The sequence below is a fragment of the Rhinatrema bivittatum genome, chromosome 2 (genome assembly GCF_901001135.1).
Source record: "Rhinatrema bivittatum chromosome 2, aRhiBiv1.1, whole genome shotgun sequence".
NCBI lineage: Eukaryota > Metazoa > Chordata > Amphibia > Gymnophiona > Rhinatrematidae > Rhinatrema > Rhinatrema bivittatum.
Window position 1 is genome coordinate 577,586,966 of NC_042616.1, and position 13,207 is coordinate 577,600,172.

The following is a 13,207-nucleotide window of genomic DNA, read 5'->3' on the forward strand; positions in this document are numbered from 1 at the left end:
CACAGGTTATTCAGCTAAATGGCAACATTTTAAATATTGGGGCACTTATGTGGCTAACGTTTAGCAGGCTAAGTAATGGGCCTTTTGGAGGCATTCCAGAGCAGGGACGAGTTAACAGAATAAGTTTTTCGGCTGATTGTAGCTGTTCCCTGGATTAGGTCTAAAGTTTACCCAGCCTTGTGTGGTTGGATAAATTTAGATTTAACCAGCTGTATTCAAAAAGAATATAGTCTGTTAAGTGATGCAGTGGGGTAAAAAAAAAAAAAGTGAGGCACGGGCATGTGGCCTGATTCCCTTAGCCTCACTCAGTATTTGAAAAGTGGTCCTGCTGGTCCAAGCTCCCCCACACCTAAAACCCTTCCAAGGTTAGATTTAAAAAAATAAAAAGGCAGTGTTGCTCGGTGGCTCCCCCAACCCCACTTCCTGATTCCACAAATTTTGCCTCTTCCTCTCCCTCCTCCCACCCACCGGGTACCTTTGAAAACCCCACCACCTGCTGGGATTGTAGTGCTGGTCGAACAGTCCTGACTGCTTGCATTGTTGACAGCAGCCCTGCAACTGTAAGCTATGTTTTGGCCAAACCAAGCCACACTGCACTTGCATATTTTTCAAATCTAACCTTGGAAGGAATGGGGGATTTGGCCCACCAAGGCTACGTTTTTAAACACTGAATGAAGTTGAAAAAATCAGGCCATAGGCTTCTCCCTCTGAGCCACTTTACTGGCTGTTTTCTTTTTGAATATAGCAGGTTAAATCTAACGTTATCCAGCCACATGAGACCGGATAACTTTAAAACTAGCCAGCAATATTCAAAAGATGGTTGGTTAGGTTTAAAGTTATTTGGAGATATTCAGTGAGACGTTTATCCTACTGAATATCCAGGATAACTTATCCAGCTAACTTTAGTGAGACAATAGACATTTTTTTAAATATTGGCCTCAGGATGTTTACCTTCTGTAATGTATGAGGCAATTATTTCCTCAGTACCTAAGGAGAGTAAGCCCCACAAAGTTTGCTTCTCATATAGGCCAATTTTGCTCATAAATGTAGGCTTTTAAGATTTTCACAAAAATATTGGCCTTGTGTTTGGAGCAATTGTTGTCTTAAACACTATTACACTGTAGCACTTTTTAGTTGGAGTTCTAAGTTTGACTTGAAGGTGTTCTTGGGATTATCTCCAGATAACCCTTTAATCTTTTCTTCAGGATTGTCTATCTTTTTTTTTTTTTTTTGCCCTATTGGCATTGTTATTGACCACACATCAGTGAAAGCCTGTTGGCGGTACTTACCTGTAATTGTATTCTAAAGATAGGGACATAGATTAAACAACCCACTCATCTCCCCTCTTGAGCATGGTCATTTAACCCTTTTTTGACCTGGTAGCGTTACCCTTCTTCCCTGGGTTTCCAGCCTTTGTTACGCTGTGGTATCAGAAATCTTCATTCTCAGCTATCCAGGGATTTCTCCCCCTACCAGCTCGTTTAGCCCAATCATTGCAACAACAGGGCTTCTCCTTCCAAAACCCTGTAGTCATAGGCCCTAAATCCAGCCATCAAGTGTCATTGTTGAGTACTAACGGAAATTTCCTGGGACTGTGAATGCTGCCTCCCTCAGTCTCATTTGAGGCGGGGGAGTGTAAGACCTGATCTGGGAATGAAACTCAGGTCCTCCTGATGGTGACATGCAGCACTGTCACTGAGCCACCAGGCTGACCTTTTGGGGGGGACTTGGAGAGGGTTTAAAACTTGTATCAAAAAGAACTAATGCTGTTGGACCCTCTTCGTAATTAAAGAACTTTGTGAAAGTTCTGAGACTTGGGAGAAGCTCTTACAATCAGCACCCAAGAGGTTATGTAATCTATGAGACAGACAGACTATGTAGATTCTATCTTTGGAGAACTGTTACAGGAAAGTATTTACACTTTCTCCAGTTTTGCATTTCTGGTGTCACCCATAATCCTGTCTCCCTGTAAAATATGCTTCATCAAATGTTAGACTAGGCATGTAGTTGTAACCTGTATAAAATGTTCTCTGTTTAGTTTAGATTACTTTGAGTTTCATTATTATTTCTTCCTACTTCCAGGCAACTGATTTTGCTTCTAGACCTGTACAATGCCAGAGACATATATGACTATTTACGGCCTATTTCTCTGAGTTTGTGTGCAGACAAGGTTTCCTCTGTTCGTTGGATTTCCTACAAGCTGGTAAGATTAAAATAACTTGGTTAAATACCGTACTTATTTTTTGTATTTTATATTATATGTTCCAAATGTAAACTGTAGTTGCATTATTTTGTTTGCTTTACACAATTATTATTCTCTCTCTTTTTTTTTATCTGACCATCCTTGCAGGTTAGTGAGATGGTAAAGAAATTGAACATGGCTTCAACGCCAACGTTTGCCGTGGATCTCATGAGTGAACTTGTTGAAAGGTTTTGTTGCAGCCCAAAATGGTCTGGCCGACAAACGTTTGTCTTTATCTGCCAGGTGAGTAAAGTTAGAGGTTTGGAAAGGGACATGGGTGGGGGTTTGTAACTGAGTGCTTTAGCTTTTGTGATTTTTTTCTCCCCTTAGAAATCAGGGGGGCAATTTTCAAAGACATTTCCATGGGCTATTTGAAAATTGCCCACCCTGTATGCAGGTAAAAGTTCATTAATTGTTCAACAACACATGCATTTTTGCCCACACTGTAGGGGAAACAGTGGTTAAGTTTGAGGGAGGAACACACATCGTTTTGGGATTTTCAAAACTGCGCATATTTTAGTTGGACAAAGAAGGTGCAAGTCTTTGTGGGTATGTTTTCCTTAGGCAGTTTGGAAAGTGAAAGTACGTATGGAGTTTGCAGCTATGCAAAGTATGCAAATTGCTAGGTCAGGAAACAACTGGACCTTGCAGCCCAGAAACTCTTTAGACCTATTCACAAAGTATTTCTTGAAAACCCAGTCTCTATCGGATTCTAACATAAATGACACTAATAATGTTGAGGCTTAGCTAAATTAGATTCTGTTGTTCCAGAATCTCTGATATATTAAGTGTAGTGTCTTGGGTTGGTTGCCTTTGCTGCAATTCTTGCATTTGTATATTTCCTACATTTCTTAGATTTAAGGATTTCTTTAATGGAGGCAAATAAAATATTTTAGAAATTATAGGCAACGTTGCCTCAGGTATATTTAAAACCTCCATTAAGTATCTTTTCCATGTCTGCATAGATGTCAACTCAAAAGCGTAGGAAACAGTTTTTAAGAACATAAGAAAATGCCATACTGGGTCAGACCAAGGGTCCATCAAGCCCAGCATCCTGTTTCCAACAGTGGCCAATCCAGGCCATAAGAACCTGGCAAGTACCCAAAACCTAAGTCTATTCCATGTTACCATATGGCAGTGGCTATTCTCTAAATGAGCTTAATAGCAGGTAATGGATTTCTCCTCCAAGAACTTATCCAATCCTTTTTTAAACACAGCTCTACTAACTGCACTAACCACATCCTCTGGCAACAAATTCCAGAGTTTAATTGTGCGTTGAGTAAAAAAGAACTTTCTCCGATTAGTTTTAAATGTGCCCCATGCTAACTTCATGGAGTGCCCCCTAGTCTTTCTATTATCTGAAAGAGGAAATAACCGATTCACATCTACCCGTTCTAGACCTCTCATGATATTAAACATCTCTATCATATCCTCCCCCTTTTACTGTTAAAAATGCAAATGTTACAATTAGGAATGTATTTTATACTGAAATTTCCTTGCAAATGCGTAATAAAGTATGAGGGTAATATGTATTATATTTACACAACCGACACAATTAACCCAGTTTATTGAAAATAGAGTGAATCCCACTTTAAGCTCAACACCGGGAATCACATAGAAAAGCTCCTTAGATGTGAAGTGATCTCTCTAAATACTAGATTATCATTCAAAATGTTAGTATTCTTTGATTAATATACAATGTAGTGTAACTGTATTATTGAAATTGAGTAGTCTTGGATCCACTATGGTGGGCTTGAAAGACAGATTTATGCATTGTTGAGAATTGTTACTATGTGATGATTTATTTAGTGGGCTGATTTTAGTGTTTATGTAACTTATAATGTAATTCAAGTTGTATATTACTTGATGTTTATAATTGTAAAATGTAATAATAAAAAAAAAAGTATACAAATTGCCTCCCAAATTACTGTATTAAACATGTAAAGTTTGATTTTGTTGACCTGCAACAAATCTCTGGGAGCCTATTTCCCATGTCTAGCAATCAGTGTTTCCTCTAAGCTGTGATCGTGTGCACAACATTTTAAGCTTCATCACACAACTTTTCCTCTTATTTATTTATTATATCCCAGCATATTCAAAATCCATGGTGGCTAACAGTGTCACAGCGATAAAATACATTCACACAAACTAACTGACTAGAGTTTAAAAAACACAGAAACAAATATCAGTAAAATATATAAAATCCAGCATAAAAACATTAAAAAGAATAAAATTAATAGCTGCCAACACAAAAATCACAAAAATACCCAAAAAATGTTTCAAGACCATCACCATAAAAGCCAAGTTAACAAGGCCACCAGATCATTACCCAGAGTAGTTAAAAGGTGTTAAATCACAACTTATCTCTACAGAACCAGTTTAAATGCTTGAGTAAACAAGAACACCTTGAGTTGTTTCCTAAAAGTTAGAACATTACTTTCTTTCCTTAAAGCTTCAGTTTATTCCATAAAACTGGAGCCCTTTTTACTCAAATTGGTGGATACAGCTCAAGAAGACCCCTAACAAGTAGAAGGGCCAGGGTGGCGTTCATCTCGCCGAAACCCAAGAAGATCCTGAGACCCAGCGGGACCACAGCAGAACCCCTCCCACCACAGTCCAAGAAGACCAGGACCACAGCAGAACCCATTTTGCCACGGCCCGAGAAGATCCCTGACATTCTATGGGGCCTGTTCTGCTACGGTTCAAGAAGACCCTGAGGCCTGGTGGGGCCACTGGAGAACCCGTCCTGTCATGGCCTGAGAAGACCTCCGATAACTAGTAGGGCCACGGCAGAGCCCATCCTGCTGTGACTCAAGAAAACCCTGAGGCCTGGCGGGACTGCAACAGAACCCATTCTCATGCAAGCAAAGAAGACCTCTGAGGCTCGGCAGAGCCATGGTGGAGCCTATACTGCCACAACCTGAGAAGAGACCCCCCCCAGTGTCCTGTGGGGCCATGGTAGAGCCCATCCCATCACGGTCTGAGAAGATTTCCAATGATTGGTGGGGCTGTAGCAGAACCTATACCCCCGTGGCCTAGAAAGTTGCGATGGAGCCTATCCTGCCACAGCCCAAGGAAACCATGAGGCCTTGCGGCACTACAGCAGAGCCCAAATTGCCACAACCTGAATAAACTTGGAGGCCTGGCTGAGCCTCAAAGGCCTGAAAGAGAGGGGAGGCAGAGTGTGTATATATATGTGTGTGTGTAGGAGTGAATGAGAGACAAGGTGGGTGTAAGAGCCTGTGTGTTTAAGGGGGAGAGAGTGTGTGTGTGTAAGAGAGGAAGGGTGTATGCCTGAAAGCATGTGAGTGAGAGAGTTTGCTAGGTTATATGTGAGAGAGAAAATTTGTATGTGTGAGACAGAGAATGCGGGATCTTGTGATGAGGATAAAAGAGGGTTGACTCTGGGAAATTTTAGGAAATATTTCTTTACAGAGATAGGTAGTAAATGTGTGGAACAGCCTCCCAGTGGAGGTGGTGGAGACAAAAACATATCTGAATTCAACAAAACATGGGATAAATACAAGGGATCTCTAAGGACATAGTGAGAATTATAATGCTAAATTAATTGGATGGGTGGGCAGACTGGATGGGCCATGCAGTCTTTTTTTGCCATCATATTTCTATGAGAGAGAGAGAGTGTATGCTTGAGAGCCTGTGTATGTATGTGAGAGAGAAAGGGTGTGTGTGTGTGAGAGCAAGAGCATGTTTCTGTGACTGAGTGTGTGTGTATGTGTGTGAGAGAGAGAAGGAGAGGAGAAAGTTTGAGAGTAACAACTGCCCTCCTCTCCCCCTGCCAATCTATGACAATCTTAGGCTATCTGGAAATCAAAAGTTTCCAGGTATAGAGAACAGAGAATTTTTTTAATCCTTTATTATTTTTAATTATTCAGTGTTATTGGATGGTGGTTTAAATATATTTTTTGGGGGGGATTAAAAAAATGATGAATATAAATATGGAATCCATAAGTTGTTTTGAAATATGTATTCTTTTTATTAATATGGTTTTACTATTATGCATGATGTTTTATATTTCTTGATTTATCATTTGATGAGGAATGGTGATTCTGTTTTTGCATTGTTGCACTGCATACAGAGTCTGGCTTGTTACAGTTTCCAATTCAGTTTTTATCTGCAAATTTTTATTTGTACTCTATGGTCTCTTTATTATACATTTAGTGAGGGCCTGTCTTTATTCTGCATATAAATTGATGGGCATTTTGCATCAAAGAAGGTAGTGCTCATGAACAAAAATTTTTGCTCACAGCAACCCAGTTCTTAGAAGGAACATTGCTAGTGATCACAATTAAAAATAACATTGTTTCTGAGAGTCATTACAGCACATTCACCAAAATTCAGTGAAATCTAGTATCTTTTTCCCCCAGATGTTGATAAGATTTAGTTTTAGATAAATATAGAAATGAAAGCAGAAAAGGACCAAATGATCCATCCAGTCTGCCTAGCAAGCTCATAGTAGTATCTGCCATGCTATGCAGGTTACCCCCATGCTTATCAGTTTCCCAGACTGTAAAAGTCAGTGCCCTATTTGGTTGCTGTTTGAATCCAATTCCTCTTTAACCCTTCCTGTGGAAGCAGAGAGCAATGTTGGAGTTGCATCAAAAGTATCAGGCTTATGGGTTAAGGATAGTAACAGCCGCATCAGCAAATTACCCATACTCTTATTTGTTCCCCAGACCGTAAAAGTCGGGGCCCTTGTTGATCGCTGTCTGAATCCAATTCCCCTTTTCTCCTTGTAGTTGAAGCAGAGAGCACTGATGGAGTAGCATTAACAGTATCAAGTCTTATTGGTTAAGGGTAGTAACCACCGCACCATCAAGTTACCCCCATGCACTCTTTTCTTCATTTCTATCCTCTAGCCTTTAGGCATCCACACTGTTTATCCCATGCCTTTTGAATTCTTTCACCATTTTTGTCTTCACCTCCTCCGGAAGGGCTGAAGGGAGAAGAGCTATGATTTCAAACCCCACCTCCCTTTTAGATATGTACCCTCCTATTCTTTGTTAGAAAAATTACCCAACTGTCTGAAGAAAAACAAATCTCCTTTATTTATAGGTTACATAGGGCTAAGCTTAACACTTCGTCAGGCAATACACACACAGGCAATTAGGGACACAGACTATAAGAAAGACAATATTTACAAAAGCATATTTAATGTCCAGTGCTTATCCAGTTGCCATTAATTTCTGCTGGTCTCACCTCTCTTTAGCCAAAGCTTACTTTTGAATGCTAATAAGCTCTACCTTACTAACCCACGGGGTAGGAAATGGAGCCCAAGTTCTTACTATGCAGCTGGCAGTAGCTTACATTCTTGGGCTGGCCGGGAGGTCCCTCCCTTCACAGGTCTCCAGCACAGAGGCAAAGAGGACAGCCACGGCCACTGAAGCAACAGACTGTTCAACTCTCAAGTCTCTGAGACCTTGTCTCTGCAAGTCACCTTGACCCATGATGCACAGAGGCAAAGCAGGGGTGGAAAGTCACATTACGCAGATGGGTCGCCTCCTTTTCTTCATATGGATAATGATGGACTGACGACAGTTGGCCAAGAGGGCTGTTAACTTGCCCCTTTTCAAGGGCTCATCTATGCATAATTCAGGAGCTCATGCATAGTCAGGTGAATGCGTAATTAAGGCTTTTAATTAAAGACCTGCTCTTTTACCAGTTTCTTGTTTGCACTGGAGTTCAACAAGCAGTCAGTTTTGATGAATAGGTTTGGCAGGCTTTGATAAAATATGATCCCAGATGGACATTTAGAACCATAAAAAAAAAAGGCCTCAATATTATTGCATGTCCAATTCCCACACCAGACAATCTGTGCTGATGTTTCATTTGGCCCCATTTTGGTGCCAGCTCAGCTAGCAAGGCTAATAATTCCTTCAGGCTTGTCACGTACACAGTACTGCATTTGGATGCCATGCTGCCCATGGCAAAACAGACTCTGTGTATTTTCTCTGCATTTAGCTGTGCATAGCCGAAATGGGCCAATGTCCATTTTTATTGATGACAGTGGGTCCATCTTAGTTGCTTGTCCTTGTTATCAAGAATTGGGATATTTCCTACAGGGCATTCCAGGCAATCACCATCCTCTCCATGAAGAAATATTTCCTGCTGTTGGATTTGAGTCAGCCTCCCTGGAATTTCATTTTGTGACCCTTAGTTCTACTGATTTTTTTCCAATGGAAAAAGTTTGATGATTGTGCATCATTAAACCTTTCAGGTGTCTGAAGGTCTGTATCATATCTCCCCTACACATTCCTCGCTTCCAGGATATATATATATTCAGATCCTTCAGCCTCTCCTCATGAGTCTTCCGATGCTGACCCCACACAATTTTGGTTGCTCTTCTTTGGACCACTTCTAACCTGTCTCTGTCCTTTTTGAGATGCGGGTACAGTATTGTAGGTGAAGCCTTACCAAGCACCTGTACAAGGGCATCACCACCTTCTTCTTCTTACTGATTATTCCTCTCCCTATGCAGCCCATCATTCTTCTAACTTTAGCTATTGCCTTGTCATATTGCTTCACTATAAAGCAATTAAAAATTTTAGGTAAGTTGGCTCTTTGTTGATAAAGGCAATGAAAAATGTTCAGGGAGTAACAGAAAGAGTCCACAGTATCTGTGAGAAAAGAGGCAGAGTAGTATTCCTGCATGTATCATGATCATGTGACCTTGGTGAGGCAGTCATGACACTGCTCAGTGTTTTAGGCTTTTCTCTCCGCATGTATGCTAGAGTAAAGGTATTTGGGTAAGAATTTAGAAATACTGCATTTCATGGTAAAATTACAATCCTGAATAAGACTCTTTGTGCCTTCCCAGGATATGTTTGGTATATCATTTTTATATAATGCCTCAAACTTAGAAGTGGGACATTCTTTGTGATACCAGAGAGAGAAGCGATTGAAATAAACTGTCAGTATAGGTAGATAGAACAGTTTATCTCAGAGTTCTTAACCTGTGAATCATGGAAGCCTTGTAGGTGGATCACAGAATCAAACACTCTTAGGCAAATGTAGATTTGAAAGTAAAGTACTGGATAACCAGACTGCAAGTTTTTTACTTTCTAAAGCTAAATAAAATTATCTATTATAATCACATTGGTAAAATAATTTTCATTGTATAAAATTTGGTTTTTGGAGGGGGAAAATCACAAAAGTAAAGCAGGGTGATTTTATTTGTGTGTGTCCTCTGATTTTTCTGTTGGCTGCAAAAAAAGGTCAAAAATGAAATTATAGGGAACCAGTTTGCCTGATGGATCAGTAAAGCAGAAAATGGAGAAATTACATACCTGATAATTTTGTTTTCCTTAGTGTAGACAGATGGATTCAGGGCCAGTTGTTATGCTCCCCTGCCAGCAGATGGAGATGGAGTCAGATTTCAAAGCTGACATCACCCTAGATACACCCCTGCAGTGACCTCAGCCCTTCAGTATTCTCTTCAAAAACCACTGTGGACATACAATTGAAAAAACTTGATTTAAAATATGATTAAATACGGATAACCGTAACTGTACTCAACTAGTCATAAACATTGAACCCCAGTAAGAGTATAGATGCTCTGATCTAGGGATTGGATGATGACTTACCCGTAATCTCTTGGAATCGATATCCACTCCATTGACAAATCCTTGGCACTGTTCTCGGGAGCCATGGGAGGGATGCTGAGTCCATCTGTTTACACTAAGGAAAACAAAAGTATCAGGTAAGTAATTTCTCCATTTCCTGGCGTGTAACCAGATAAACTCAGGACCAATAGGATGTAAAAAAGCTACTCCTGATCGGGGCGGGAGGCTGCCTATGGTCCAGTTAATACCACCCTTGCAAAGGCTGAATCCTCTTGGGCTGTAGAACCTGGAGGTGGTGTGCAAGGAGGACCACATTGCCGCTCAGCAGATATCAACAGGAGACACCAGTCTAGCTTCCGCTCATTAGACCACCTGAGCCCTAGTGGAATGAGCTTTAACCTGAGAAGGTAATGGCTTTCCTGCCTCCACATAGGCTCCCATGACCACCTCCTTAATCCAGTGAGCTATGGTAGCCCACAAAACTGGTTCACCCCGCTTCCTTCCACCATGAAGGACAAACAGGCGGGTCTGTCTTTCAGACTGGTTCTGAAACTTCAAGATACCACACCAAAAGTTTACTGACATTCAAATGATGGAGGAGATAGTATTCTTCCGCGTCCTTGGGCTTATCTAGGGATGGTAATGAAATGGACTGATTCAAATGAAACTCCGAGACTACCTTGGGCAAGAAGGATGAAATGGTATGTCGCTATAATGCTCCTGGAGTCCGTTCCCGACATGACAATGTCTGTAGTTCAGAGGTGCAACGGGACAAGTATATAGCCACCAGGAACACCGTTTTCAAGGTTAATAAACGCAAGAAAAGACTGCGCAGCAGCCGAAAGGAGGGCCCTGTCAAAAATTATAATACTAGATTAAGATTCCACAAGGGAACCAGCCACCGTAGGGGTGATTGGAGGTGCTTCACCCCTTTCAGAAAACGAGCTGTGTCTAGATGAGCCTACAGGTGGGTTCTGTTCACTTTGACCCTGAAACAGGAGAGAGCCACTACCTGGACCTTCAAGGAGTGAAGGGTCAAACCTTTATTCAGGCCGTCCTGCAAAAATTACAGAATTAGTGGGATTTTGACCGCCCGAGGGGTACACCACGTTCCTTGCACCAGGTCTCAAATACTCTCCAGACCTGTACATACGCTAGGGACATAGAGAACTTCTGCGCATGGAGTAAGGTGGCAGTTACTGCCGCAGAATATCCTTGCTTCATCAGGTGAGCCCTCTCAAGGGCCAAGACCATAAGACAGAATCAAATCGGATCCTCATGAAGGACCAGTCCCTGCTGTAGCAGGTCCCTGTGCGGTGGGAGGCACAGGGGAGTCTCTACTAGGAGCCTCCGCATGTCCGCATACTACGGAAGCCTGGGCCAATCTGGAGCTACTAGAAGGACTTAATCCCCTGTGGTGCTCGATTCTGCGAATGACCCTGCCCAGAAGGGGCCACAGAGGAAAGGCATATAGCAACTCTTCCTCCGGCCAGGTCTAAAACAGAGCATTGATCCCCAGGGACCACTGATCTCTTCTGCAATTGAAGAATCGGGGAACATTCGCATTTTGAGATGCGGCCAGCAGGTTGATAGACTGGAGACCCCAGCTATCTATTATCAGCTGAAAGGCTTTGGCTGTTAATGCCCACTCTCCTGGATCCAGACTCTCCCTGCTTAGAAAGTCTGCTCTGACGTTGTCTTTTCCTGCGATGTGGGAGGCTAAGATCATCTGTAGTTGTATTTCCGCCCATTCCGTAAGGAGATCTATCTCCTGTGACACTTGCTAGCTCTTGGTTCCATCTTGGCGGTTGATGTAGGCTACCGTTGTTGCATTGCCCAACATTACACAGACCACTTGACCCTGGAGTCTATGGCTGAATTGTGGACACGCCAATCTGACTGCCTGGGCTTCTAGGCGGTTGATGTTTGAGGGCCTCTTCCTGGGTCCAATGACCCTGGGCCGTCAGTTCCTTACAGTGAGCTCCCCAGCCCCGGAGGCTCGTGTCTATTGTGAGGACCAGCCAGTTCAGGGAGGACAGGGTTACACCTCTGCTCAGGTGAGCTTCCTGTAGCCCCCACTGGAGCCGAGAGCATACTCCCATTGGTAAGTGGAGGTGAATTGAATAGGTTTGAGACTGAGGGTTCCAGCATGACAGTAGTGAGCGTTGAAATGGTCACATGTGCCCTCGACCATGGCACTACCTCCAGGGTTGCCACCATCAAACTGAGAACTTTGAGATAGCTCCACACCATTGGGCGTATCGTGCTCATCAACTGACGCACTTGGGACATCAACTTCCTTATCTGCATGGTCGGAAGGAAGACCTTGCCCTGCTTGGTGTCGAACCGGACTCCCAGCTATTCCAAGGACTGGGAGAGCTTGACTGCTTTTGTCCAGGTTTATGACCCAACCATGTTCCTGAAGCAAGGAGGTCACCCTGTTGGTCACCCAGAGACTCTCTTCCACGAACTTGGCCCGGATCAACCAGTCCAAGTACAGGTGCCCCAGGATTCCCTCTTTTCTCAGTGCTGCTGCTACAACCACCATTATCCTGGAAAATGTTCTGGGGGCGGTGGCTAGGCCAAAGGGCAGTACCTGGAACTGATAATGGTGACCCAGTACCGCAAAGCTTAGGAAACATTGGTTTTTGATGGATTGGAATATGTAGATAAGCCTCAGATAGGGAGGTTAAGAACTCTCCCGATTGTATGGCCATTATCAAAGAGTGTAGGGGTTCCATGTGGAAATGATTCACTCATAGATGTTGGTTGACACTCTTGAGGTCCAGGTTGGGGCGAAAAGAACCTTTCTTCTTGGGCACGATGAAATAGATGGAATAACGCCCCATATTTTCTTGGAGTTCAGGTACTGGGATTATAGCCTTCATCCTGAGGAGGTTTAAAAGAGAAGTCTCCACTGCCTGCTTCTTGTGCTGGGAGTGGCAAGGAAACATCATGAATATGTCCCGAGCAGCGCTGTAAAATTCCAGCGCATATCCTTCTCGTATGACCTCCAGTACCCATTTGTCCGAAGTAATCTCGACCCACCTCTGGTAGAAGAGGGACAGTCAACCCCCTATCTCCTCTTTCCAAGGGTGGGTTGGCAAATTTTCATTGGGGGATTTGGGATGAACATGAACCCGAGCCTGCCCCTCTCTTGGGCTGTCGACTACAAAAGGACTGAGATGTCCCAAAGGGCCAAGACCTCTGAAATGTCGAGTTTCTGTAGGGGTGAAAGGGTTGGGAGCCCCTGGATCAGCCCCCATAGGCGAGGGGCACTGTAACTGCTCTCTTTTATCTTCTGGTAGCCAGGGAACTGGAGATTCGCCCCATTTATTGGCCAGCTTTTCCAATTTGCTTCCGAAAAGGAGTGATCCTTTAAAGG

The 13,207-nt window shown here is 42.8% G+C and overlaps 1 protein-coding gene across 3 annotated transcripts in view; it reads left to right on the top strand.

Moving 5' to 3' along the window:
* Window positions 1–13,207, top strand: part of PPP4R1 (protein phosphatase 4 regulatory subunit 1) — a 249,425-nt gene that overhangs the window by 221,161 nt on the left and 15,057 nt on the right. For all 3 annotated transcript variants that reach the window (XM_029590990.1, XM_029590992.1, XM_029590993.1), the window contains 2 exons: window positions 2,083–2,203; window positions 2,351–2,485. In XM_029590990.1, coding sequence (XP_029446850.1) covers window positions 2,083–2,203; window positions 2,351–2,485 — 256 coding nt within the window. The remainder of the gene's footprint in view (window positions 1–2,082; window positions 2,204–2,350; window positions 2,486–13,207) is intronic.